Source organism: Podarcis filfolensis (genome assembly GCF_964270895.1).
Source record: "Podarcis filfolensis genome assembly, chromosome: 11".
In the NCBI taxonomy this organism is placed as follows: domain Eukaryota; kingdom Metazoa; phylum Chordata; class Lepidosauria; order Squamata; family Lacertidae; genus Podarcis; species Podarcis filfolensis.
In genome coordinates, this window is record NC_139613.1 from 8,944,751 (window position 1) to 8,968,718 (window position 23,968).

At 41.5% G+C, this 23,968-nt stretch overlaps 1 protein-coding gene across 18 annotated transcripts in view; it reads right to left on the reverse strand.

Annotated features, from left to right (window-relative positions):
* The window catches only part of PIAS2 (protein inhibitor of activated STAT 2), a 43,996-nt gene that overhangs the window by 10,750 nt on the left and 9,278 nt on the right, over positions 1 to 23,968 (reverse strand). For 3 of the 18 annotated variants that reach the window (XM_083575676.1, XM_083575675.1, XM_083575677.1), the window contains exons 2-15: positions 20,462 to 20,565; positions 15,895 to 16,369; positions 15,413 to 15,497; positions 14,503 to 14,553; positions 14,316 to 14,406; positions 12,787 to 12,921; positions 11,494 to 11,599; positions 10,200 to 10,273; positions 8,499 to 8,659; positions 7,209 to 7,342; positions 5,101 to 5,269; positions 3,555 to 3,694; positions 3,253 to 3,290; positions 1,421 to 2,683 (exon numbers count right to left, since the gene is read on the reverse strand). In XM_083575676.1, the coding sequence (XP_083431802.1) occupies positions 2,495 to 2,683; positions 3,253 to 3,290; positions 3,555 to 3,694; positions 5,101 to 5,269; positions 7,209 to 7,342; positions 8,499 to 8,659; positions 10,200 to 10,273; positions 11,494 to 11,599; positions 12,787 to 12,921; positions 14,316 to 14,406; positions 14,503 to 14,553; positions 15,413 to 15,497; positions 15,895 to 16,366 (1,845 nt within the window). In that variant the 5' untranslated portion in view covers positions 16,367 to 16,369; positions 20,462 to 20,565 and the 3' untranslated portion in view covers positions 1,421 to 2,494. Of the gene's footprint in view, positions 1 to 1,420; positions 2,687 to 3,252; positions 3,291 to 3,554; positions 3,984 to 4,236; positions 5,270 to 7,208; positions 7,343 to 8,498; positions 8,660 to 10,199; positions 10,274 to 11,493; positions 11,600 to 12,786; positions 12,922 to 14,315; positions 14,407 to 14,502; positions 14,554 to 15,412; positions 15,498 to 15,894; positions 16,370 to 20,461; positions 20,566 to 23,968 lie in introns of those variants that run through there. The other 15 variants (XM_083575673.1, XM_083575663.1, XM_083575674.1 and 12 more) reach the window with 8 other exon arrangements.

Sequence of the window (23,968 nt, forward strand, 5' to 3'; positions counted from 1 at the left end):
GAGACGGCTATACGGATGGGATCCTTGGAGGTAGAATGGAAAAAGAAAACAATGAAAGATACCAATACTCACTGAAAGCAATAGACGGTATTCAACTTGAAGTTTGTTCACTTCAGTGAATCTACCCTGAGCAAAACTCAACAGTTAAGGTCCATTAATTTAGTGGGTCTACTCGAGTACAGTAGTACCTCGGTTTAAGAACAGCCCTGTTTACGAACTATTCGGTTTACGAATTCTGCAAAACCGGAAGTAGTGTCCTGGTCTGCAAACTTTACCTCGGTCTAAGAATGGAAGCCGAACGGTGGAAGGGCACCAGTGGCTGGAGGCCTCATTAGGGAAAGCGTGCTTCTGTTTAAGAATGGTTTCAGTTTAAGAACGGACTTCCGGAACGGATTAAGTTCGTAAACCAAGGTACCATTGTAAAACTAAATTCTATAAGTTTTCAAAACATCTGAAGTGTAACCATTACTTGGTATCTCCTCATTCCCGCAAGCAAATGTGTCTATAAAATGGCAATAGAACATCAAGTGTGGTAAAGAATCAGAAGTAGCACTGTAGTATTTAGCCATACGGTGGTACCTTGCAAGACGAATGCCTCGCAAGACGAAAAACGCGCAAGACGAAAGAATTTTCCGTTTTTTGAGTCGTTCCGCAAGACGAATTGAGTTCTTGTGAGTTTGTTTCCTTTTTCTTAAAGCCGCTAAGCCGTTAATAGCCGCTAAGCCGCTAATAGCCATGCTTCGCAAGATGAAAAAACCGCAAGACGAAGAGACTCGCGGAACGGATTAATTTCGTCTTGCGAGGCACCACTGTACAGCTGAAAGTGTTAACAATTTAAGCATGAAAAGGTCTGAGGATGCAGTGAAAAACAGCAGCAGCCTTTCAATGCTATGGATCATTACCTTTTTGCAAATTACAGGAGGGCCCTGGAGGTACGTGGCTCTTCAGAACACAATGGTTAAAATTCTCTATTACTACTTATGGCACAGGAACTTTTTATACAGTCAAACCTTGGTTGTTAAACGTAATCCATTCCAACTTCCGTAACATTTGAAAACCGAAAGCGGAAGCCTCAATACAATAGGGAAACTCAAAATGGAAGCTGTGTGGCATGTTTGGCTTCTGAAAATCGTTCAAAAACCGGAACAGTTCCGAGTTTTCGGCATTCAGGAGCCAAAACGGAGGTGTTCAGGAACAGAGATTGACTGTATGGAGAGACATGGATTTGCAAGCACAGTAAAGCAGGAATGACTAGGATGATTTCCTTCCTAACACATAAAAGAAATCAATCGGGAAATCTTCCATCAATGAAATCTTTTACATGTAGCCTCCTGCAATTTCAGGATGTCCTCATCTGAACCAGGACTAGCTGCATCAAAGTATAAACCTACTCCCAGTACCCAAAGCATTCATTAGCCTCTTCAAATGGCAAAATTGGTTTATTTATTTTTTCCAAAGTAGAGATCTGAAATGCTATGTCATCTATGCAGTCAAGTAAATCATTCTCATAACTATTCTAAAGGGAATGAGGATCAATCTTCCTAGCAGCAACTTGACTTAAGTAATGTGGATTGGACAGTTGTAAAAAGAGTTTCTACCTCATGATGGGCATAGATTCTTTCTGTGGCTACAAAATATGGCGTAACACAAGCTGACTCAGCAGAGGCTTAGCACCACACGCAAATCTGAAGCACTGGCCATTTTGTAGGACTTGAAGAAGCAGAAATTCTTTTCCTTCATCCACGGAGAACTGATAATCCTATCCTGAAAGCTAATTGCTGGGTTTTGAATTCTTTGTTTTGTGAACATGGATTCGATTTGTGAAGCTGACCTTTGCATAGCATTCTTTCCCCCCACATTTCTGTGCCTTTTTCGCAGTTGTTAACTGAACATTCTCCAAGCAGCATGAGCTTCCAAATAGGAAAAAATATATATCCAGATTTGGGAAGGAGATGGTGAAGCAACTGGAGAAGCAAAGAGGCAAACATAGTTTATACACCTATTATTTTCACAAAAGTTTGTCCTCCACTGAAGAAATTGCCAACTTCCTCTTGTCCTTTCATCTGTTATTCCAGAGAAATTAAGTGCTTTTTGATTTTTAACAAAACTGTTCACATTATTGCTAAATGTAACGAGAAAATAAAATCAAAATATGGAATCTGCCCTGGAATCCACATAGTAAACCCACGTCAGTTTCTTCAGAGCAAGCTTGATGGGCTGGCATTCTCAAACTGACCACGTTCTTCCCAAGCTGAGCAGGGGGGAAAAACCCCAAGACAACAAAAACATAATCCTTCCAGTCAGTTTCCCGCCCTCTTTTTGTGGTACTGTCAATCCACATAGAGGGTAAAAAAAAATTCCAAAGCATTTCCCTCCCCCCGGCTCCTTTCAAATAAATACCCCAAATAAGGTCCAAGTTGCGGATGGTCCAGGGATTTAGGCATGTGAATGGACAAGCCCTGTGCAGTTGCAGATGGGCAGATTTTGCCAGCTTTTAGTCCAGAGAGATGATGTCAGGAATGTTGCTCCCGCTGCTGCTGGTGATAACTGCCGTCTCGCTCCGGCCTGAGGAGCTAACGCGAGTGCTGCTCTCGTGGTGGCTGGTGGAGGTGATGATGTTGCCGGGGGTGGTGCTTGTTGGCAACGTCGAGGTGAGACTATCCAAAAACATAGGAGGACAGTACTGCTTGAAACAAACAATGGTGCAGATAAGGAAGAGAGACAAAACACACAGGGGGGAAAAAAGTGCAAGCATCCAAGCTAGAGTAAGCAAAGTTAAGACAAGGTCAATTAATACGGTTTCGCAAGGCTCAAAAAGGGCGACTCTGAAATCTCTCCATTGGACAGGCATGCTACGATTACAAGGAACCTGTCACCCTGGTACATTATTGGCCATCCTTATTGGTAACCTAACCACAAACCATCAGCGTGCTGCCTTATGGGCCTCCTTAAAAGGGGTGGGAGGGGAAAGAGAGGAGGAGCCAATGAAATTAAAATGATGAAAGCATTTCTTCAAGAAATTATTCCTACTGCTTCAAGTTTTTAACCCACACCTCGCAGAGGATGTTAAAACGTTCAGTCTCAAATCTTAGATGCGAATGCTACCATGGGAGAGCAGTCACAATTTTTAAAAATGCCCCAAATCTAAAATCAGATAGCAGAAGGGTTTTCCCGCCTTCACTCATGTCTACATTATTCCAGTTTAAGCAAGAAAAAAAGCAAAAGTAAATAATTTGTAATGAATGTATTTACCTGTGGGTCAACTGGGATTAAAGAAAGAAAATCCAAACCTAGAAGAAAAAACATTGCATTGAAAAAAGAGGCATCATGGAGAAATCTCAATGTTACGTTGTGGTGCAAGGGCTAAGGATGACAGGAACTGGGAAGACCCAGGATTAATTTTATTTTACCTCTCCCTGCTCAAGAAGACATAAAAACGGGATGACATGGTCCTCTCTCTTTACCCTTTATCCTCTCATCCTATGCCGATTTGATTCTTAAGTCGCGTCTGCCCCAACTGATATCAGAATTGAGTTCAGAAAAAGAAGCCTTACCAGGTAAATCTGATGAAATACTTGATATTGGTGGGTGGTGGAATGGTACGGAGTAGTCCGTTAATGAGGGTGGAATAGCAGAAGGGTCCACTGTGCTCACTCCAGGCACTCGTACAGTAGACGGCTGATACATGAGCACGCTGTGGGTGAAACAGAAGGTGGAATGTCAGAAACAACCCAGCAGTCAGCAGGAAGGTAAGCTGTGCACAGCTGAGCCCTCTTAGACTCAGTCATCAGAATACACACAACCAATGAGGGTCTTAATTGTTAGCATTTTCCCTTTTCTGTCTCTAGATGCCAAGGCAGGCCACCAGGACAATTCACAAAATGCATCCTTTAGAACTGCATTCAAAGCGGATTTTAAAAGCAGACGCCAACCACACAAGCACTTAAAAGACGTTACTTCAGAGTAAAACTCCTAACACTGAACTGTGTAGACCATGGGTAGGCAAACTAGGGCCCGGGGGCCAGATCCGGCCCAACTGCCTTCTAAATCCGACCCACAGACAGTCTGGGAATCAGCGTATTTTTACATGAGTAGAAGGTGTGATTTTATATAAAATGCATCTCTGGGTTATTTGTGGGGCATAGGAATTTGTTCACCCCCCAAAAAAATATAGTCTGGCCCCCCACAAGGTTTGAGGGACAGTGGACCGGCCCCCTGCTGGAAACGTCTGCTAACCCCTGCTGTAGACAGCAAAATCCACGCCTACTCTGATATGCAGCCCCATAGGTCAATGCTGTCCTCAGCCTAAAAATGATTAACCACCTCTGTTCTGGAGTATGTGGGGAAGAGCAATTCAAAGAGATCCTCCTGCACTGTGAGAAAAGATCAGATTGGCCAAAAAGGCAGCCAGCGACAACTTTGTGTGCCAATAAGATCACTCCTGATTGATCAGATGGTATGCCCTGGTCCCCTCAGAGCAAAGCAGACTGGGAAACTAGGAGGCAGGTTCCCAATGGGAATTGGGAGGGGCCTTTCGAGTCCATGCCCTGGCCAAATCGTGCTTCTAAAAACCTGCCTCCTACTGGGCCGTAGGGAGATAACTCAGTGCACAGATCAGCAGCTGGCAAAACCTGAGAGTGTTCTTGTTTTGCGAAGGTGTACAATTTACAGTGGCCAAAAACCAGTGTAATCCACACTGCTTGAAGAGGAAGAAAAGGTCAAGAATTTCTTTATGAACTACCTTACACACGATTTTGGACTCTGGAGCTAGAAGAGCACTTTGTAGAGAGAAAGATTTCCTCTGAAACAGACTAAAGCAATAGCATTTCTTAACTCCTAAACCCAGGGTGGGATTTGATTTGCCTGCAGACGGACTCTTCAAAAATGAATTTTGCTTGCCTTAACACAGCTAGCTGCGTTTGGGCATCTTTAATCAAACAGGAAATAATCAGAGAAGAGGATTCCAAGAAAGCAGGGGTAGAGTGGAGAGAGATATGTACAAGCAGAAAAGAGAAAACCAAACCCAAGCTGCCAGGATGGGGAACTGATAGACAAACAAACCAGGACAGATAGTATTATTCACATAAAAAATTAACCAACCCTTTGGTGGGACTTGCTTGTGTGTCAGACATATATATGCATTTCCTTTTGGGAGGTGCATCTTCCTCTTCATCAGATGAGCTCTCAGCTGTGAGGTCAATGACGTCAACTTTCTTTTTGCTGACCTCACTGATTGGCGTGGAGCAGGGCTTGCTGACCATGCTGGAACCTGGAAAGAAAAAGTGCAACTGCTCAAGATGAAGGCTATAGGATCTCGTTGTCTCTGAGTAGGAGGTGTTGTGCACTTTTGGTGATAAGCCTGAAAGGAGTAAATTGCAAAGCAATTGTCTAAAGTGCAACAGAGATGTTTACCCTCCTGAAAACAAACACAGACCTTGTGGACAAACTGTTTGAACCGAGTTGCTACTCTGCTTTTCTCCATTAAAGGAATGACTACTACATTATTAGGCCAAGGGGGTGGGGGCATGAAGAATCCCAGATACAAAGTTCCAGGAAAGTTTCAGCCCTTCACTCTTGTCCTTTGCAGCCTATGGGTTCTTTTGCTTATTGATTCTGTCTTTCTCCAAACCTGCTCCTAACAAGAGCTGTTGAATCTAAGAAGAAACTACATCCAGAGGTGGTGTAAACTGACTACAGTGGTACCTCGGGTTAAATACTTAATTCGTTCTGGAGGTCCGTTCTTAACCTGAAACTGTTCTTAACCTGAAGCACCACTTTAGCTAATGGGGCCTCCCGCTGCCGCCGGAGCATGATTTCTGTTCTCATCCTGAAGCAAAGATCTTAACCTGAAGCACTATTTCTGTGTTAGCGGAGTCTGTAACCTGAAGCGTATGTAACCCGAGGTACCACTGTATTGTGGAATCCTTAAGATTTTTAAATATAGAATTCTGTCTCATGCTAGTGAGTGTGAATCAGGAGATTACCCTCAACTCACCTGAGGAGTTAGAAAAGAAGGATGAGAGAGCCTTGGCATGGTTCATGCTGGGGCCCTGGTTGACTTTTTTCCACTGGGCTAGGGAGACTCCATGGAGGAAGAGGGGGAAGGCGTGTGCCTCCCCTTTTTTGGGTCTGCTTTCTTACTCTTATTTTATACAGCTGCTCAATTATGGCTCTTTAATTCTCTCAATGAACTGAGCATTGAGGATAGATGCAGAAAAAGGTGCAGAATTGCATCATTCTGGCCAGATACGCAAGGGTAGCATCCAGGACCCTGACGAGAGGCAGACATTTGGAACGATGGGGAGTTGCTATCTGACAAATATATTCCCACGGCTGTACAGGAACTGTACCGATGACTCTCTGCAGCCACCTGGTGGCCTGTGAAAGGAATGTCATTTTTGCTTGGCATTTGATTGCAAATGGGCAGAGTCGTCCACTAGGGCAGACCAGAACTGGGATACTGCTGATAGATGCACTGCTGCGTTCTGCACCTGAGAATATGAAGGTCTGGACACACTGACAGGGACTTCCATGAGCAGTTTCCCTTGTTTGTTGAGCCGAGTGGAGTTGCAGCTAAGCTGTGCTTTGCTGGGCCTCTAGAGTTCCCTTTCTGACTTGGCAGGGCATGGAGGACAGATGCTTCAGTAGTGTAACTCTTTGGAAGCAAGGTTGCTTTGGAAGACTTTGTTCTACAGCATTTCCCTGTTGGTGCCATGAGAAGCAGGGATAAAGCAAGAGAGAAAACAAAAGTTTAGGGGTTTCCGTTTCCCTATGTAGGGAAGAACGAAGCTCAGAAAAAGAAATCAAGAATAAGACCAGGGCTTTTTCCAGCCAAAACTCAGTTCTAGCACCTCTCAGGTGGGTGCCATTGCCATTATAAGAGAACTAGGGAGATGTTCATGCTGAGTTCTGGCACCTCTTTTTCTAGAAAAATAGCACTGAGCAAGACTTATTAGATAAGTAACAGGCTAAACAGATGAATGGAGATCTGAATGAATAGGCCAGGTAGGTATTTGACCTCTGGAGAGACACATTAAAAAATCATGCCCAGCTTCTGAGCCAGATAGTGAAGGAACTGGGAGGCAGTTACTGCAAGAAGGCAAAAGTATCTGCTGCCTCTTCTGCAAATAGGAGTAAACAGTCAGCCTGGATAGGTTCCCACGTCAACTGGGACAGGGGTTTCATGGCCTGAATTCCAAGTTACTTACTTTCTACCTTGGTGCACTGCGGGCTGACAACTTTCAGAGCCTCCTTCTTCGGCCTCATAGGGCACCAGGAACCATCCTCTTGGAATTTGATCTCATCTACATCTGAACATTCGTTTAGAATTTCCATAAAGAGTCTGGAAAAGAGCATTAAACGTTACTAGTTTGTGTCCTTTGAGTGATGGCTGCCTTAGAAAGAGGAGCTTCCCTTCCAAAAGGAGATCTCAGTTCCACTCCAACCCAATGGCTCTTACCCATGTGAGCTACAGCTAACTAGCTGCTGTTGGGGTCCTACCAGTATTCATTCTGGGACTGAGTGATTGGTAATGAACCACAAATTGTTTTGACCCTGGCAAGGTATGAGGCCTCTAGTCATGCAGGGTGAATTTTTGTGGAAAATAGGTTTGAGATATTAGATCAAAGGATTTTTACATTTGATATTGTTCAAAATGGCTCAAAGTTAAAATTTATAAATCAGATTAATACTTTACTTAAAGTCCCACATCAATCCTTGTGTTCCACATGGTTCGATAAAGATTCTGATCATGAGACAACAGCTAATTAATCAGCCTTTGGAACCATCTGACAGGATCAGGATTCCCTGCGACTCACATTCATAAATTAACTGCTTGTCACCTCAGTCATATAATAAAGCCATTCACAGACCTCTGATGGGAGCAAACTAAGTCTCAAGCCAGGTCTATAGAGCTAGAAGAAGAAGAAGAGTTTGGATTTGATATCCCGCCTTTCACTCCCTTTAAGGAGTCTCAAAGCGGCTAACATTCTCCTTTCCCTTCCTCCCCCACAACAAACACTCTGTGAGGTGAGTGGGGCTGAGAGACTTCAAAGAAGTGTGACTGGCCCAGGGTCACCCAGCAGCTGCATGTGGAGGAGCGGAGACGCGAACCCGGTTCCCCAGATTAGGAGTCTACCGCTCTTGACCACTACACCACACTGGCTCTCTAGTAGAAGCTGGTTGGCAATTTAAAAGGTGATACCCCTTTTATCACATTAGATCTATATAGGCCAAAGGGGTAATGCTGGTGATCGTTCAAGTTGTGATTAAAGAGTAGAGTGTCATGGGCTATAAGTTCCAAGCTTCAAATGCAGGCTAGTTCCAATTCTTTATGGCTTTACCACAACCAAACACATGCCTCTGGAAAGACACAATTCTAGCTTACTTGCTAGGCAGCTCCTGCTGTTAATTCACTTAATGCAGCAAACTGCTTTTATAGTTCTAAGAGCACAGCTACTGCCGCCTGAAAAAAGCAAGATACCGCCTCCTCGTCTTACCCATCTAAGATGAGACTCTCATATGCAGCTTTCTTGTCGCACACAGGACATATCCAGGTGGGTTTCTTTTCATTCATTTGTAGATAGAGAGCAGCATCAAAGCACTGCAGGTGGGTACAAGTAACGGCACGGCAGGGAATTGTCAGCCGCATTTTCCCCAGCTGGAGACCAGGTCACATAGAAAGTGAAAGGCGTCAAAGGCAGGGAGGCAGTGATGGAAGGAAAGGATGGGGAGGTGAGAGAGCCATTGTTAGCGAATGGAATTGGGTGCCTTCATGAAAAAGACAATACCAGACACTCCTTGCTTGTTTGCGGAAGTCTGGAGCCTAGATCCTCACATGAAAGCAATCTACAGTGTGGGTGGGCCTCCCTAGGTAAGGGGCAAACTCCTCATTGATCCACCGCTCCCCCCACCAAGTTACAGCCTCTCAGCCATCAGATTGCCTCCCATAACGGATCAGTCAAACTCATTGTAGGGCATGCTGAATCTTTCAACTTTCAAATTCCCAAAATGAGGGGTGATAAAAAGTTGTAACGTAACTTGGAAATTCAAAAGATATTTTGTTAAATTAATATAATTTAGTTTTGCTTGGTAGGGAAAATGCGGTGGTAAGTAAAATATGTGTCAAACTGCATAGGAATCATTAAAAATGATTACCAAGTACTTGCAGTTATATTCTATATTATTATTATTATTATTATTATTAAGCATCACCTGACATTTTCAGAAGGTACAATTAAAATTTGTTGGTTTTTCCAAAAGCAGTTTATGTAATTCTTCATAAAACGTAGAATCACCAAGCTAAATATTGTCCAATCACAAAAATAGCAGATTTTAATTCCTCACACCCAAAAACCTATTTTTAAGACCCCTCACTGAAGAAAAAATTAAGCTTCACCTCATAAAATGACACGTCATAAGCAAGGAAGGAAGTTTTCGTGCTGCATAAAGTGCCACATACAAATGCCACTGGCAGCACTACATGTCGTGGACATGAGACTTGCACACTTCACAGATCCCATCAGAGATGTTATGTTAGTGGAGATGGTGATGGAAGTGTAGACATTTGGGCACCCTGATTCAGAATCTTTCCAGCTCTGTATGTGAATGGATCAAGTGGCTTTTCTTTGGGCTTAGGAGGGCTCCCACTAACAGTATGTGTGTATTTAGTGTTCAGGCAATTTATATACCACTTAATATATTAAAATATCTCTAAGCTGTGTATAGCAAGTTCAAACAACAACAACTACTGCTAAAAAAACCCAACACAGTAAAACCTTTAAGATTAAAATAAAACCAGTTCTACCAGACATCTTTAGAAGATGCAGTAACATCTTATCAGCTTTCTCTTTATAGTTTTGAAATCCATACTAGAACCCAAATTCATACTAGAATTTGAAATCCATACTAGAACCCAAATTCCACATAAATATGCAAACCATAGCAACTTGCATATACTGTATTACTAGTGACATACTTATTTGCAGAGTCTACCTCTTATTCTTTATTTTGCTCAGAAAAAATGTATAACTTCTAAACAGTTTACTTAAGACAATAATACTCTGATACAATCAGCAAATATTTAAAAATGTGGCCAAGTTAGGATTCTGGATAGCCTTGCTGAAACAAAAAGTGTTTTAATCAACGCAAATAATTTCCCTATAAGACATCATTCCAAGCTATTATCCAACTCTACTTACGGGACACATTAATGATACTCGCAGACTGGTAGTCGCAATTTCACTATCTGGGTCAGCGGTGAGTTTTTCTTTAACTATTATTTTTAAAAAGAAGGGGGGAGATTTAAAATAAATGCTTTAATATCTTGCTGGACCATAACTTTTAATGTGCAATTCTTAATTACTCAAAAGCTTGAGAGAATAATATACGGCATAGCTATTTCAAGAATTTGTAAATTCAACATAAAATGATAATGGCACTGACAAAATTTCAAAGTTGCACATTAGAACTAATGTGAAGTTTCCCATCTATAATACAATTGCTATATAAAATCTGTAAGATGAATGCATTTAGAGCATGTTGCTGGGACATTGCTCTCACACCAACCAGCTGCCTATCCAAATCTAAGTGGTGCTTTTTTCTTCCTGCAGGGAAAGGGAGGAAGCTGCAAGGTGAAGAGGTGCCCCAGAGTTCTGAATGGCAGCCACCAGACTCAAGCAGCATGGGAGACATGATGCAAGACATCTAACAGCTCAGCTGGATATTTGGAACAGCTCCAGATTCCTCTGCAACTGTGTACGCAGAAACAAAAATCTGCACCTCAACACCAGGCTCAGAAATTGTTGCAGGGTTCATTCTAGACTTAGCATATTCCCGAGATTTCAGTAAGGCAATTTGTAAAAGTAGAATACAAAATAGTACTTTGCCCTTAATGAAATTTCAACAGGTTGATAGCAAAGGTAACTCAGTAAAACCAATCTAAACAAGCAAAGTATTTTTAAAAATGGGACTTGGGTATACCACTGTTTTAAGGGGAGCTGATGCTACTTTGCAACTGTCTTTTGAATTTCAGTTATTAGTTATATACCAATAATCACAAATTGACATACATGGCTCTCCCGCCTTATTTTATCCTCGTGATAGCCCTGCAAGCAAGGCAGGCAAGGCTGAGAGATAGTAACTCAGTAAGCTTTATGGCTACAGAAGTATCTGAAGATAGGGCCTCCTGCACCCTGCTCTGACACTCTAGCTACTGCCCCTGTCAGTATACATATTCATGGTCCAATATTGCAAAATGCTTCAGGAAGTCAAAATAACACTTTTGATTCCTATTAGATGTCAAAGCGGCCCTTCCAAAAAAAAAGCATTTTCTTTTGCACTCTGGCAATAATATCCTGCTACTCCTCACACTTAGCCACATGGGATGCCAAGAATCACCCTGATGAGGAGCCACCCAATTGCTTTTATTAGAAACCTACAGCCCATTACAAACATGTAACCAAAGGAAGAGAAACACAAGAATTATCTACTCACTTAGTGCCCGGGAATGATCAGGGTTTCGAATACCTTTCATTTTTAGCCTCTGTAGCAGCATGGCTGAAGTGAGTTGGCGTACAAGATACACAGACATTGAGTAATTCTACAGGAGAGGAAATGTCAAAGAATGAAAAGGTCTTTTTCACAGACAAATGATCTCCAGATAAAAGGTGGTATACAAATCATCAACAACAACAACAACAACAACAACAACAACAACAACAACAACAACAGCAAGCCTCTATTTACAGCAGACAGACACACAGAAGCAGATCATAGTAAGTTAAAAAAGAGAAATAGTGTTGAATGAACGAGTTATTTATTGCTATTCTCCCCCCTTCACCCTAAGGTCCCAGGGCAAGTTACAGCAATTAACAATTCAAACACAATATTAATATTAAAACATTATTAAACAATATTAAAAAACTGTTTAAAACAATCTAAAATTACAGAAATAAGGTGGGTCCTAAAAATTTACCTCTCAAATGGCAAAAGCCAGGATAAAGAGGTGCATCTTCAGCATTCACTGAAAGACGTATAACGAAAGTGCCAGATGCACAACTATGGGAAGGCAATTTCTCAATTTAGGAGCTGCCACAGAGGTGCCACAAAGCTTCTGTGGGTGAAGGAGCAACCAAGATGGCACCCTCCGCCCTGCTGAGCACCCAAGAGGGTCTGTAGGCAAGGAGGCAGTCTTACAGGCATTGTGGTCCTAAGTCACTTGGGGCTTTAAACACTAACGTGAGCACCTTGAGTTGGGCCCGGAAACAACCAGCGCAGTGGTTTTAAATCAGTTTATGGAAGATCAGAAGGAAACCCCAGCCTTATCTTGCCACTGCATTCTGGACAACAGAAGTTTTCAAGTCATCTTCAAGGGCAGCGACACTTAGAGCACTTTACAGTAACTCAGTCTGGAAGTTACCAGAGCAGGGAATACAGCGGCCAAGTCATCTCTGCCCAACAGGCATCTGAGGGTGTCAGAGCAATGCACTCTAGGCCAGATGACAAAAGCCGATTCACCACTAGGCAAAGCTCTGCTGGACAGCTACTTGCAGATGCAGCAATGGTGGAGAAGCTAGCTTTCTTCTTCACCACCATGTGGTAGGCACAATGGTGCAGCCTCACCCACGTTTGGACCTGTGTTCTAGCCGCCAATGCTCCTGTTTCAATGCACGTAGGTCACTAGAAACCCAAGGCAAGGATTTACACCTTTCCTTCAAAACAATTCTACATTTGTTTTTTGTTTTTTTACATGAAGTCATTTTGCAAGAGGGAAAGATTTCAATTTACCTTTCCAATTTCAGATGCCCAGGAAATAGAAATCTGATTTGGCACTGCAGAGGATAGCCTGACTAGAGATGTAATATTCAAGGGGCGCCCAGGCCTCTTTTGCTCAATTCCATTTTTGGGTGGTGGAGCATATCCCTAAAAACATAGGCACAAAAATCATTTTTCAATTTATATATATATTCTCTTTGGAGACTGCTCAAAATGTTGCAATTTCTAGTAAGTTACAGCATATGCAAGCTAAAATTAAACACTAAAGTCCCATTGATTTCAATGGAAGTTAAAACATTAAGCATCCATTTCTTTCCAGTGAGCCTCACAGCAGAATCCTATACATGTTTATTCAGAAGTAAGCCTCAATGGGTTCAGTGGGTCTTATTCCCAAATGCGCATATAGGATTGCGGCCTTAGTAACCTAAGTTTGAGGGAGGGAAGAAAGGAACACATCACTTCTTCATGAAATAAGTTCCTTAAGAAACTTCGTTTGTTAGTTTACTCGAAGCTTTGCTACAGCACCACACCGGTAACCTAAAGTCAGAGAAGGAAATCAGGGGAAATTCCAAGCTGTGAATAAAGGATTCCCAAATCTACTCTGTGAGTAATGCACACTGATGCAGCATCAACCAAGTTTTGTAACTGTATTTGTTCACAGATCCAAATACTAGTTATTTAGTTCCATAACTTTCATTCTAGAGACATTTACGGGTAGAGTTGTGTGGCTGAGGGTATTTGTGTTGAACCAAAGCTGAACTGTTCTGGAAGCTTTGCTAATGCCATATTGGTAGTCAAGGTAACCCCACAATTAATTGGTGGTTGTTTCAGCACTGAGCTCGTATATGTTTATATTCGCTTGCTTTGATACCGGCTAATTGGCTTGCTTTGATGTTACCCTTATCTGTGGGGCTTGGGGTGCTGGGCTCAAAGCCCAGGAAAGGGGAGCTATCAGTAAGGTTTGGATACTTGCCACCTATGCCCTCAGCTAGTCAGGTTAAATGATGTATGCTTCTTTGTTGCATAAAGAATGTATAAATGTTTGCTTGGGTGCGGATAAGACATCTCCTTGCTGCGGAGTCTGTCATGCGTTCACAAAACCTACGAGAACTGGCACACTGCTTTGCTGTAAGTCTACACTGGGGAACCGGGTTCGCGTCTCCGCTCTTCCACATGCAGCTGCTGGGTGACCTTGGGCCAGTCACACTTCTTTGAAGTCTCTCAGCCCCACTCACCTCACAGAGTGTTTGTTGTGGGGGAGGAAGGGAAAGGAGAATGTTTGCCGCTTTGAGACTCCTGAAGGGGAGTGAAAGGCGGGATATCAAATCCAAACTCTTCTCTTCTTCTTCTACACCTTCTTTAATAAAGCACTTGAACAGATCACTCTGTTTTTAACATCCTTTGGTATCCCTGCACCCAACCACTCCCACGAGCCCTCCTTTCGGCCAGTGGATCAGGACGGTATCGCACCCATTGGGCTGGCAAGTCAGGATTACAAGAAGTTTAAAACAGATGCGCTATCAAAAATTTCAACAGCTTACCGGCAATGGAAATAGCTTTCCATTTACTTTTATGCACAAGCTACTAGGGTAGTTATCTTCTTGGGGGCAGCTGGTTTCTGCCAGGCATAACCTGTTTGCAGAAAATAATATTGTTGAATGGCAGCGCATTGAAATGTACTCCATTAAAAGAGGCATTTATACATTTATGTAAATAAGTTGAAGTCACCTCAGCTGAACTTGCACAGTGTAATCTCTTCTGCCTCCTGGCAAAAAGTCCCTGTCACAACAAAAGCAGAAGTTACTTAGACAAGTCCAAGGTTGCTTTATCACTTAAGGTTGCTTTATCACTTAAGGTTGCTTTATCACTTAAGGTTGCTTTATCACTTAAGGTTGCTTTATCACTTAAGGTTGCTTTATCACTTAACAAGTCAACTCCTCATGCAACCTTCCTAATCCTGATTTGTAACTCTACCTTGCTTTCATGAGTTTAAGTATATGCAAGCACAGTGAGAGTCAACTATTGATACAGATATACGGAGATACACACAGATACACATACACACAAAACACTATGGACAGCAAAAGATCAAGTGTATCCATTTCCCAGAGACAACAACAAGCGAAACTCTGCGAACATATGGCTAGCTTTCATAGTTGCAGAGATAAACCTACAAGAGGGCTGTCAAATATTCTCTGAGACATCAGAGGAACAGCCACCAAATTCATCAGCACTTCCAAGTGTCATCTTTGCTAGATCCATTCACTGTATTTGTGGGGGATGACAGGCTGAAGCCTCAATGCTGTAATTCGCATCGCGAATTAGCCCTCACCATATTCATAAAAATTACATGCACCTGAAGTTAAAAGTTAGCAGCTGTCGTAAGTCTATCGTATTTCCAAACAGGGTTCTCATTTTTGAACAATCTGCCCACTCTCACTGTAACCTTGGAAAAATGTGTTCATTCTACAAGATTAACTGAGATACTATTTTGCTAGGAAGTAGTTTTCAGGATTCCAAGAAGCCATCAGTTATTTTTATGGGATTCCCAGAGGTAGATCAAGTGGTCTGGAATTCTGCCAAAGAAAATTAACCAAATCTGGTATGAGGAAGTTCAGGCTAGACGTTCTGCTATTACCTGGAAATGCAGATTTCTCTGACTTGCTGCGGTGTTAAAGCAAAGATAAAGAACTTCTCCTGGAACCTCTGAATACTGCTCTGTACTGCAGAGGGATACAGAAAAAATTAGCTTTAATTCACTGACAAACTAGAGTCTACAGAAGGCAGTACAGAAACAAGTGTCTCATAACTTTCCCAATTTCACAAAAACATGACTTTTAAGCAATGGAACTGTGTAGCTTTCAGGTCTTCCAGATTACCGGTAAGTGCATAAATCGTACTTTTGCATTTACATGTGTTTAAAAGTTCACCTAGTGCCATCAGTTCCCCAAGCATCTATACTTAATACATTTCAGCAGCTTGGCAAGCTAATAACTTTGTCATCCCCAATAAAGCCGGCTGTAGTGTCTTGAGAGTTAGCATGCTGTATTTTCTGAGGTAGGTGCACCCCAGCTGCACAGTTAAGTGATCTGCACTGCTCAGTTGAAAAATCCCACTTACCTAAGCTTGTAGGTTTGATTAGAACATCTAGTACATCATAAAAGGGAAGGCTCTTCAGCTGAACATCCGGATGCACAGGTGGAATTGGGGGTGAAGGCTGCTGCATCTCAAAGCGAGGCTTTGTGTCCTGGAGCAGCACTGAACTAAGAGGTGAGGATGGGGATTGAGGAGTGACTGATGTAGATGGTATTGGGTGCAGACCAGCAACAGCTAAATCAGGTTCCACGGGAGATGAGCTGCTGTCCAAATTGAAGACCGAAGGCTTTAAAGAGGACAAGTCAGAAAGACCTTCTATTGTTCTGGGATATCGTCGCCTGTAGAGTTCTCGGATCTTTATCTGAACTGCTGGGCTGCAGCCACTCTTCAGCAAGTGCAATGCCCTCATTAGGAGGTCATGTTTGCGTCCACTTTTATTACGTCCAGCAAAGCCCAACAGCACTTGTAGTTCAGAGACCCGGAAACTTGATACCATATTCTAAGGGGGAAACAGACAAACAGTGTATCAAACAAGAACCGAGAGCACTGAACATACAGGTACGAGCATGTAAAATGAAAAAGGGGTTGTAAATTGCACTTTAGAGGCTCTTCAGATACTATATCGTATATCGTACATGGAGATGGCAACAGCAAAGCCTTCATGATTTAGATTCTTTTACACGAAACATGACCACCACATTGTGGAAACATTACCCAAAAAAACCATGAGCCACCGCACATTAACCGTGCTTTGACTGAAATCTACAACCACAAGGATAGAATTTAAGGGTCTCTCCATATACAGGGTCAATTTCCAAAAAGTTGCAGGAAAGCAAGTCAGATCAGCTTTCTGAACATGCAAGTTCTATCTAAACTAGTTAAGATGGTAGGCCTTATTTCCGCTGGTCCATCACAACCATTTCTACCTGTAAGCAAAGTTCAATAGCAAAAGCAAATGACGAGACATTTTTGGTGGCTGCCCCACTGGTGTAGAACTTCCCTTCTGTAAAAGATCCATTAAAGTCTAACCTCTAAATGCCTTCTGGAAGCACTCAATGACTTCCCTGTTCTAGCCTGCTTTTAACAGCTGATCTTAAGCAGATATGGAGTATGGTGTCTATACTAAATCTAAGCATGATTATGTGAAAATATCACATTCTTCTCTATGCACCTCTGCTGTCTCCTGTGTGTGTTTCAATATCACAATCCCCTTGGGACGGTGAAATGTCTTCCCATTATTTGAGAAGTACCATGCACATGGATGGGACTACATTAATAAATATTAACAGTATTTATCTGGGTTATCTCTTTTCAAAATCTGTTGCCTTCCTCAAACAAGTGAGAACAGTGCAGAAGATGAAACAAATGTTTTGATAAAGCTTCTCATTTTTCCTTTAGGCTTGAAAATTGTTTCTTTCCATTTGTCAACCAAGATTTGAAAACTCTCAAGTAAAGCTCTTTGCACTTTCAGTGTTTAAAACAAGCTAAATCAGAATCAACACATTTTAGTTCTATAGCCAACATGTTTAGACAGTATTACCAGCTGCCCACATTATAACTGATGCAATAACCACAGGTATCATTACAGTCACAAAATAGTTTGCTTCTGATCATTTTTACTCTAGCGTCAGCCGCAAAGCACAAGAAATACAGGCACAAACATATTGGCAACACCAGCCAGAACCAGTGCTGCACACATAAAGGAATTTTATTATTTATATAGCACCAATGTAGATAATGTTTTAACATAACCAGAAGACAACAAGTCATTGCCCCACTTACCATCTCTCAAGTTTGAAGAGTGGATGAGAAAACAGACTTGGGGATTTAAGAAAAGAAAGCAGCGAGAAATGAGTTAAGATGTACTGTATTACCAATAAAAAGCTGTCTGTGTGAACTCCTAGAGAATGGGCAAAGCTTGCCCCTGTGAACCAGGGAGAGCTTGGGCCATAATGTAAATTAAACAAGTAGCAGAAGTCAATGTAAGAACACTAATATTTTTCTAGTTCTTTCAAGTGTTCAGAATACTTCACATAAAAAAAAAATCCAGCAAGGCAATTCACTATTATTATTCTCCATACTATATGGATACACATATGTCTTAGAGTGGCTTGCCTAAGGCCACCTATTGATTTTATCATGGCAGAATAGAGATTCAAACCAAGGACCTCCTGGTTTGTAGCACAGTATCTTATCCACTATGCTGCTGGTCTTTAACTGGTGGATTGGGACCCACTACTGGGCCAAGGCCTGATCCAAAGTGAGTCATGACAAACACTACACCATACAAATACAAGGGAGAAAATAAATGGGCCCCCAAATACACAGTTGGGTTAAAGATTGGTCCTGGGTCTGAAATAGTTGACCGCTCCTGCACTACCCTACATTAGCTCCCATGTATATGGGGTAGTTGGAGGAAGTGAGCATAATTCTTTGCTTTCCTTGGTGGATCATTTCTATGCACAAGCGCAACAAACACTTAAAAAATAATAATTACATACTCATTTCCGTACAGCGGGAAACATTAAGAATGTATGCTTCCTAAACAGTTGTAGTTTAAGACTAATTTCCCCATTCCCACTTCTCCGGTTCAGCACATGCAGATGAAAATGGTAGTTCAATTTTTGTGTACTGTATTGTTCTTACAGTCATTCCGTTCCCACAGATGCTTGCAGTGCTTTATTTTCTTCAATGCAAAAAAAGTTTTAAAAGCAAGAGACATTGGCTGCTATGGCAGTTTTCAGAATTGGCAGAGGTTTTGATGTTATATTGTAGAATTAAGCAAATATGCAACATCAATTGGAACAAAGATTTAACAATAGCTACACAGGTTGCTTAGCATCAAGAGGAAGAACTATTGCCTTCTACAAGTCTTTTATACATACAACAATGTAAAAACAGAAGATTCTGAACATTACCACAACTTGCAATGAGTATGTTGGGCTTTTGCAAAAGCATTAGTAGCTTGCATAATTGGAAGTCACTTTGCTTCCGAATGGAAAATGTTGTCGAAGAGTTCCTGAACACTATCAGGATATCTATATTTTGCAATAGTTACATGCTGTCTTGGTCATCACACGTGGCAGTCATAGCAGGAGTTCCACATGACAATCTGGTGTCATTTAGGTGTCATGTTAATTAATGAGCTGGCATGACCAGTTTGCTTGAAAAAGAGATACTCCTAATTTCCATTTGTAGCAACATCTACCAGGCATGGAAAGCCAGGACACACCTGAGGACCGAGGGATGGCTCTTAATCCTTTCCTTTGAGGCATGGTTAGCAACTTCTCTTTTTCTCAAACTGAAAACAAGCTTCTTTGCTCAGGCATTTGTAGGATGTTAGCTGTTGACCCCAGGTAGTAAGAAATAATGGCCCTACAGTTTGAACAGGTTGTTTCAGCTGCTCTCATTATTCTACCCCACTCAAGGATTGCATGTGATAACAGGTGGGCACTATTTAAAAAAAAATATAGACAGACACCTTTACTCTCTCCAATAGCTCCCTGCATTTGCTACCAGAGTCAGAAACTGAGACATCTGAAATAGCCCACCAATAGGTACCAACCTCTGAGGAACTTATTTCCAGACCAATACATTCAACTGCAGAGTGGCAACTGGAAGATCTGAGAACTTAAAACTTTTGCCCACTCTAATAAGTCTTCTCTATTTTAATGTATTTCAAATAATTTAAGCCACCTCAAGTATTTTAGTTGGTAAGCAAGGTAAAAATGCTTCAAAATAAATAAACAAACCCCATGCTTGGGGATTCTCAATCTACTCCAAGCAAGGCTTCAAAAGTACTTGGTACTCTTAAGGAGAATGCAACTTTGGAATCACATCGCACTCTCAAGCGTCCTGCTTGTAGAGGAGGAGTAGTAAGAGAACACAGGACTCTTATCCTTTCAAATTCATCCCATTTGCATCAGAAGACTCAAAATGAGATTATATTCTGACTACCCATCACATTATATTCTATTATTACCCAGTAAAAGGCACTTTTTAAAAAGTTTATACAACTATTATGTACTCATTCCATAGTATATTATGTACATTTGCATTGTTTGTTTTAGAAACAAGCCATGATCCATTTAATGTTGCATTTTGTTTTTAATATTAATTACTTGGTTAAGGTGGTTGTAAACAAAAGGGATCGGTTTACTTTAGTGTAATTCACAGGGTGCACCTGTCAACTTCACACTGTAGGAATGCCATGTTCAGTAACCTCAATTAACCCATCTCAATTATCCAAGAATTTCCCTTCCTTTTAATATTTTATACTCTACTTGTTTCTTTCTGGCCTGCTCCGCTATTTTAGCCTTTTAGTTTCAAGAAGTCACTTCATACAAAAGATGTAACCAAGGGACATTTAAAATGAGGGCAGACTTCATGGGATAGTTTAAAAAATGTAAATGGTGTTTGAAATTATCCTCTTCTATACAGATTTCAGAATCCTATCTGAAATTTGTATTCAGTTCACATTAAGCTAGTTTTATTACTGAAATAATTAATACTATTAAGGTTCTAGCTTTTTGTGTGCGGTTTTATTTTTAGAAGAACGTTGTGTTCTTTTCATAATTTGGGGTATTCTTACTTGTAAGTTAGAAGCTGCCGAGATAGCTTTCTGTTGTTTCTTAGCTATATATCTTGTTCATCTTAAAGGGAGATGTTTTCTTAAAGGGGTCACCATGTTTGTGTCTGTAAAACAAAAAAATAGTAGGAAGACATAGTAGCATGGAGAATGGCTACGGAGGTTTGCTATTTGAGGCTTTTATTCCAATGTTTACCAAACATTTTGGTAAAACAAAACTGAAGAGCACGGGGTCAGACTAGGAAGGCAAACTCAAGATGAGCAGGGGCTGGTTATGTGAGCAGTCAAAAAAAGAATGAGATTGATCTGTCTGATATCATAAATAGTGCTCAATAATTGAAAAACAAGTGACATTTTGAATTACAGAAAGCCTGCAATTTATGCAGCGATTATGTTCTGGGGAAAGCATCTAAAGCCAAAACTGTGTAGTCAAAACACATTGGGTGCAATGGTGGGTGGGACTGCAAGTTTTCTCCCATTTTTGATTTTTTAAAATTTTTCTTGCCAAGTGCGTAAAGCTGAATGTGCATGTTAAAAGTGCCTAAGTTGTGAATGTACTGTACTATAATTTCAGTGTTTTAAGTACAGAAAGGGGAACACCAAAGGCTAGGCTGTTCTCTATCATTTTTGCCCTGTGACCTAAACATGATATTGAACTGTCCCTCTATACTTTAATATCTCTATCTGTATTCAAATTCAGAGAAGAATATTTTCTTCTTCTAAACACATTCCAACTTATTACAGGTGACGTACACAGCAGATTATCCAAATATGTTTGGCCCAGTTGTCACTTGCTATCCCTGCAAAGACTTGTGTTCCCAATTCCTGCAAACAGAGCATAAGACAAGTAGGAAAAACTGTATTCTTCCGCTGGCTATATAGTCATTCTCTGCTACATGGAATCCTGACAACAAATGGTCAACCCAGAACTCCTCACAATCCAATTTTGGCTTAATAAACAAGGATGCACAAAAGTTCTATGCAGTCCCCTTGCTTCTGCATCATTTCAGACTAGGAAGATGGAAGTTAATCACAGCTTCCAGTTGTGTGCAAACCAGGGACTATACTTAGGTAAAGGTAAAGGGACCCCTGACCATTAGGTCCAGTCATGGCTAACTCTGGGGTTGCGGCGCTCATCTCGCTTTATCGGCCGAGGGAGCCAATACAGCTTCCGGGTCATGTGGCCAGCATGACTAAACCGCTTCTGGCAAACCAGAGCAGTGCACGGAAACGCCGTTTACCTTCCCGTCGGAGCGGTACCTATTTATCTACTTGCACTTTGACGTGCTTTTGAACTGCTAGGTTGGCAGGAGCAGGGACCGAGCAACAGGAGCTCACCCCGTTGCAGGGATTCAAACCACCGACCTTCTGATCAGCAAGTCCTAGGCTCTGTGGTTTAACCCACAGCGGCACCCGCGTGGGTTACTTAACACTATCTAAATAGATAGAAAAGCAAGACTTAACCCATAGCTTAAACCAGGATGTAGTCATGAGAACACAAGTCAATTTAGGGACATTGATGGAAGCAGAGAATGCAAGGGCAGCAGAGACATGTGTATCACCTGTTGATTTTGGAGTTTGACAAGATAACAGAGACCTGTGTGACATGTAGGGCTCAAGCAAATGGGTGGCTTTTTGGCTCTTCCTGTTCCTGAACAGTTTCAAGCTGGTCATTCAAAAAATCTTTGACCCTTTAAGAGTTGGTCCCCACAGTCAGTTGCTTTGCTTTTTGCTTCCAATCCAATCCCCTTTTCTGCTGTGCCTTTAAGGTTGTAAACCTGCAGGCAGGGACTCGCTTGTTTAGTACAGTAAAGCTCTTGCATAAGATGCCCAGGGAACAATTTTAGTTGAAGAGTAAGAAAGAAATGCCTTTTTAAGGAAGATTTAGAAATTTTACATGCTATGCTACACTTATCATACACGTGTTATATACATGTCATATTATAGTCGTTACAGTTGCAGAACACTTAGTAGAAAAATAAAATGAAGCATTACTAAAAATAAACCTGAAGTAGGCATTACAGAAAGACACTAGCATGCAAGAGGTAAATATTAAATCCAAACAAAAGTTACGCGTATGGAAGGCTGTGAGTATGCCTACATCATCAAAACTAGTGTTAGAAATTCAGATACATATAATGGCCAAATGGCACCTTAAACCTAGGCTGAAGTCAACACAACAGAATTTCTAGACACCATCCCTCCCTGTGTGTTTTGTTATTATTAATATGATTTCTATACCACTTTTATAATTTACAGAAAAAATCTCAAAGCAGTTTACAACACATTAAACTGCTTCAAGGAAAATATTTCAGATCCTTCTCTAAGTGACATTTTGCTTTCCCCATATTTATTTACTCACTTAATTTATATAGAGCTGCTCCACAGCAAAAGCACTCTCGGTAGCCTGGGTAGTGTAGTAGTTGAGTGTCAGACTAGGACCTGAGAGATCAGGGTTCAAATCCCCACTAAGTCCTGAAACTCACTGGGTGACCTTGGCCCAGCCACAACCTCTTAACCTACCTCACAGGGTTGTTGCAGGGATTAACGGAGGAGGGGAGTGAACTACATATTCCTTGGAGAAAAAGCTGGGAGAGAAACGCAATAAATAAGCTCTTCTGCTTACCTGCTTTACAAAGCTAGAGAGACCAGCCAGATGGAGATGTCAGTTGCCAACCTAGCATCTAGAAATCTCCACGTGGTCGCAATTGGATCTGCACCAGTTGCAAAACACGCTGGACTTCTAGCTCATTTCTAACACTGATCAATACTATACAGAACTGTGGTGCAAGAGGAAACATGTGGGTCACTATCAACCTTCCTCTTCACTGTCAACTTTATTCATAATCAAAAAAAGGGGGGGGGTTGTAATCCAAAAAAAGTTTGCAAACCGGGACACGCACTTCCAGGTTTGACGTGTTTGTAATCCAAAACGTAAGCACGCCAGACTGTTTGTAAACTAAGGCACTGCTGTACAAAGATTAAATCCCTTAAGATTAAAAAGAAATACAGAGCTCAGAATCAAGTCCTTGAAGTGAAGATAATTCAGCATTACGCACACAGTACAATGTCAATAAAGCAAGTTCCTGTGGGATACAGGGAATGCTCAGATAAGCACAAGACTGTTTTCAGGTACATGTTTGTACAGATGCACAGTTGTGGATAGCAAACTAACCACTTATCTCCAGGAGTTTTTATTCTCCCCTTATTGCTACACAGTGGTTCCCAGCAACACTGTTATTAGCAGCTGTAACCTGCAGGTGCATCAGTACAAATATGCTGACTATTCGGCAAGAGATGTTATCTTTTGTTTTAAAACATGTACAAAGTGCACACAGAATACATAATTTGCTTCAATATACAAGAGGGTGAATCTGAAAACGTCTGCAATCCGAGAACACCACTCTGCAGCCCAGCCTTCTTCTGACCTCCACCCGCCAAAAATAAGTGAGGTATTTATACGGTCAGTTACTGCTGAATAGGTAAAAAATCAGCTTAATTTACAGAGGC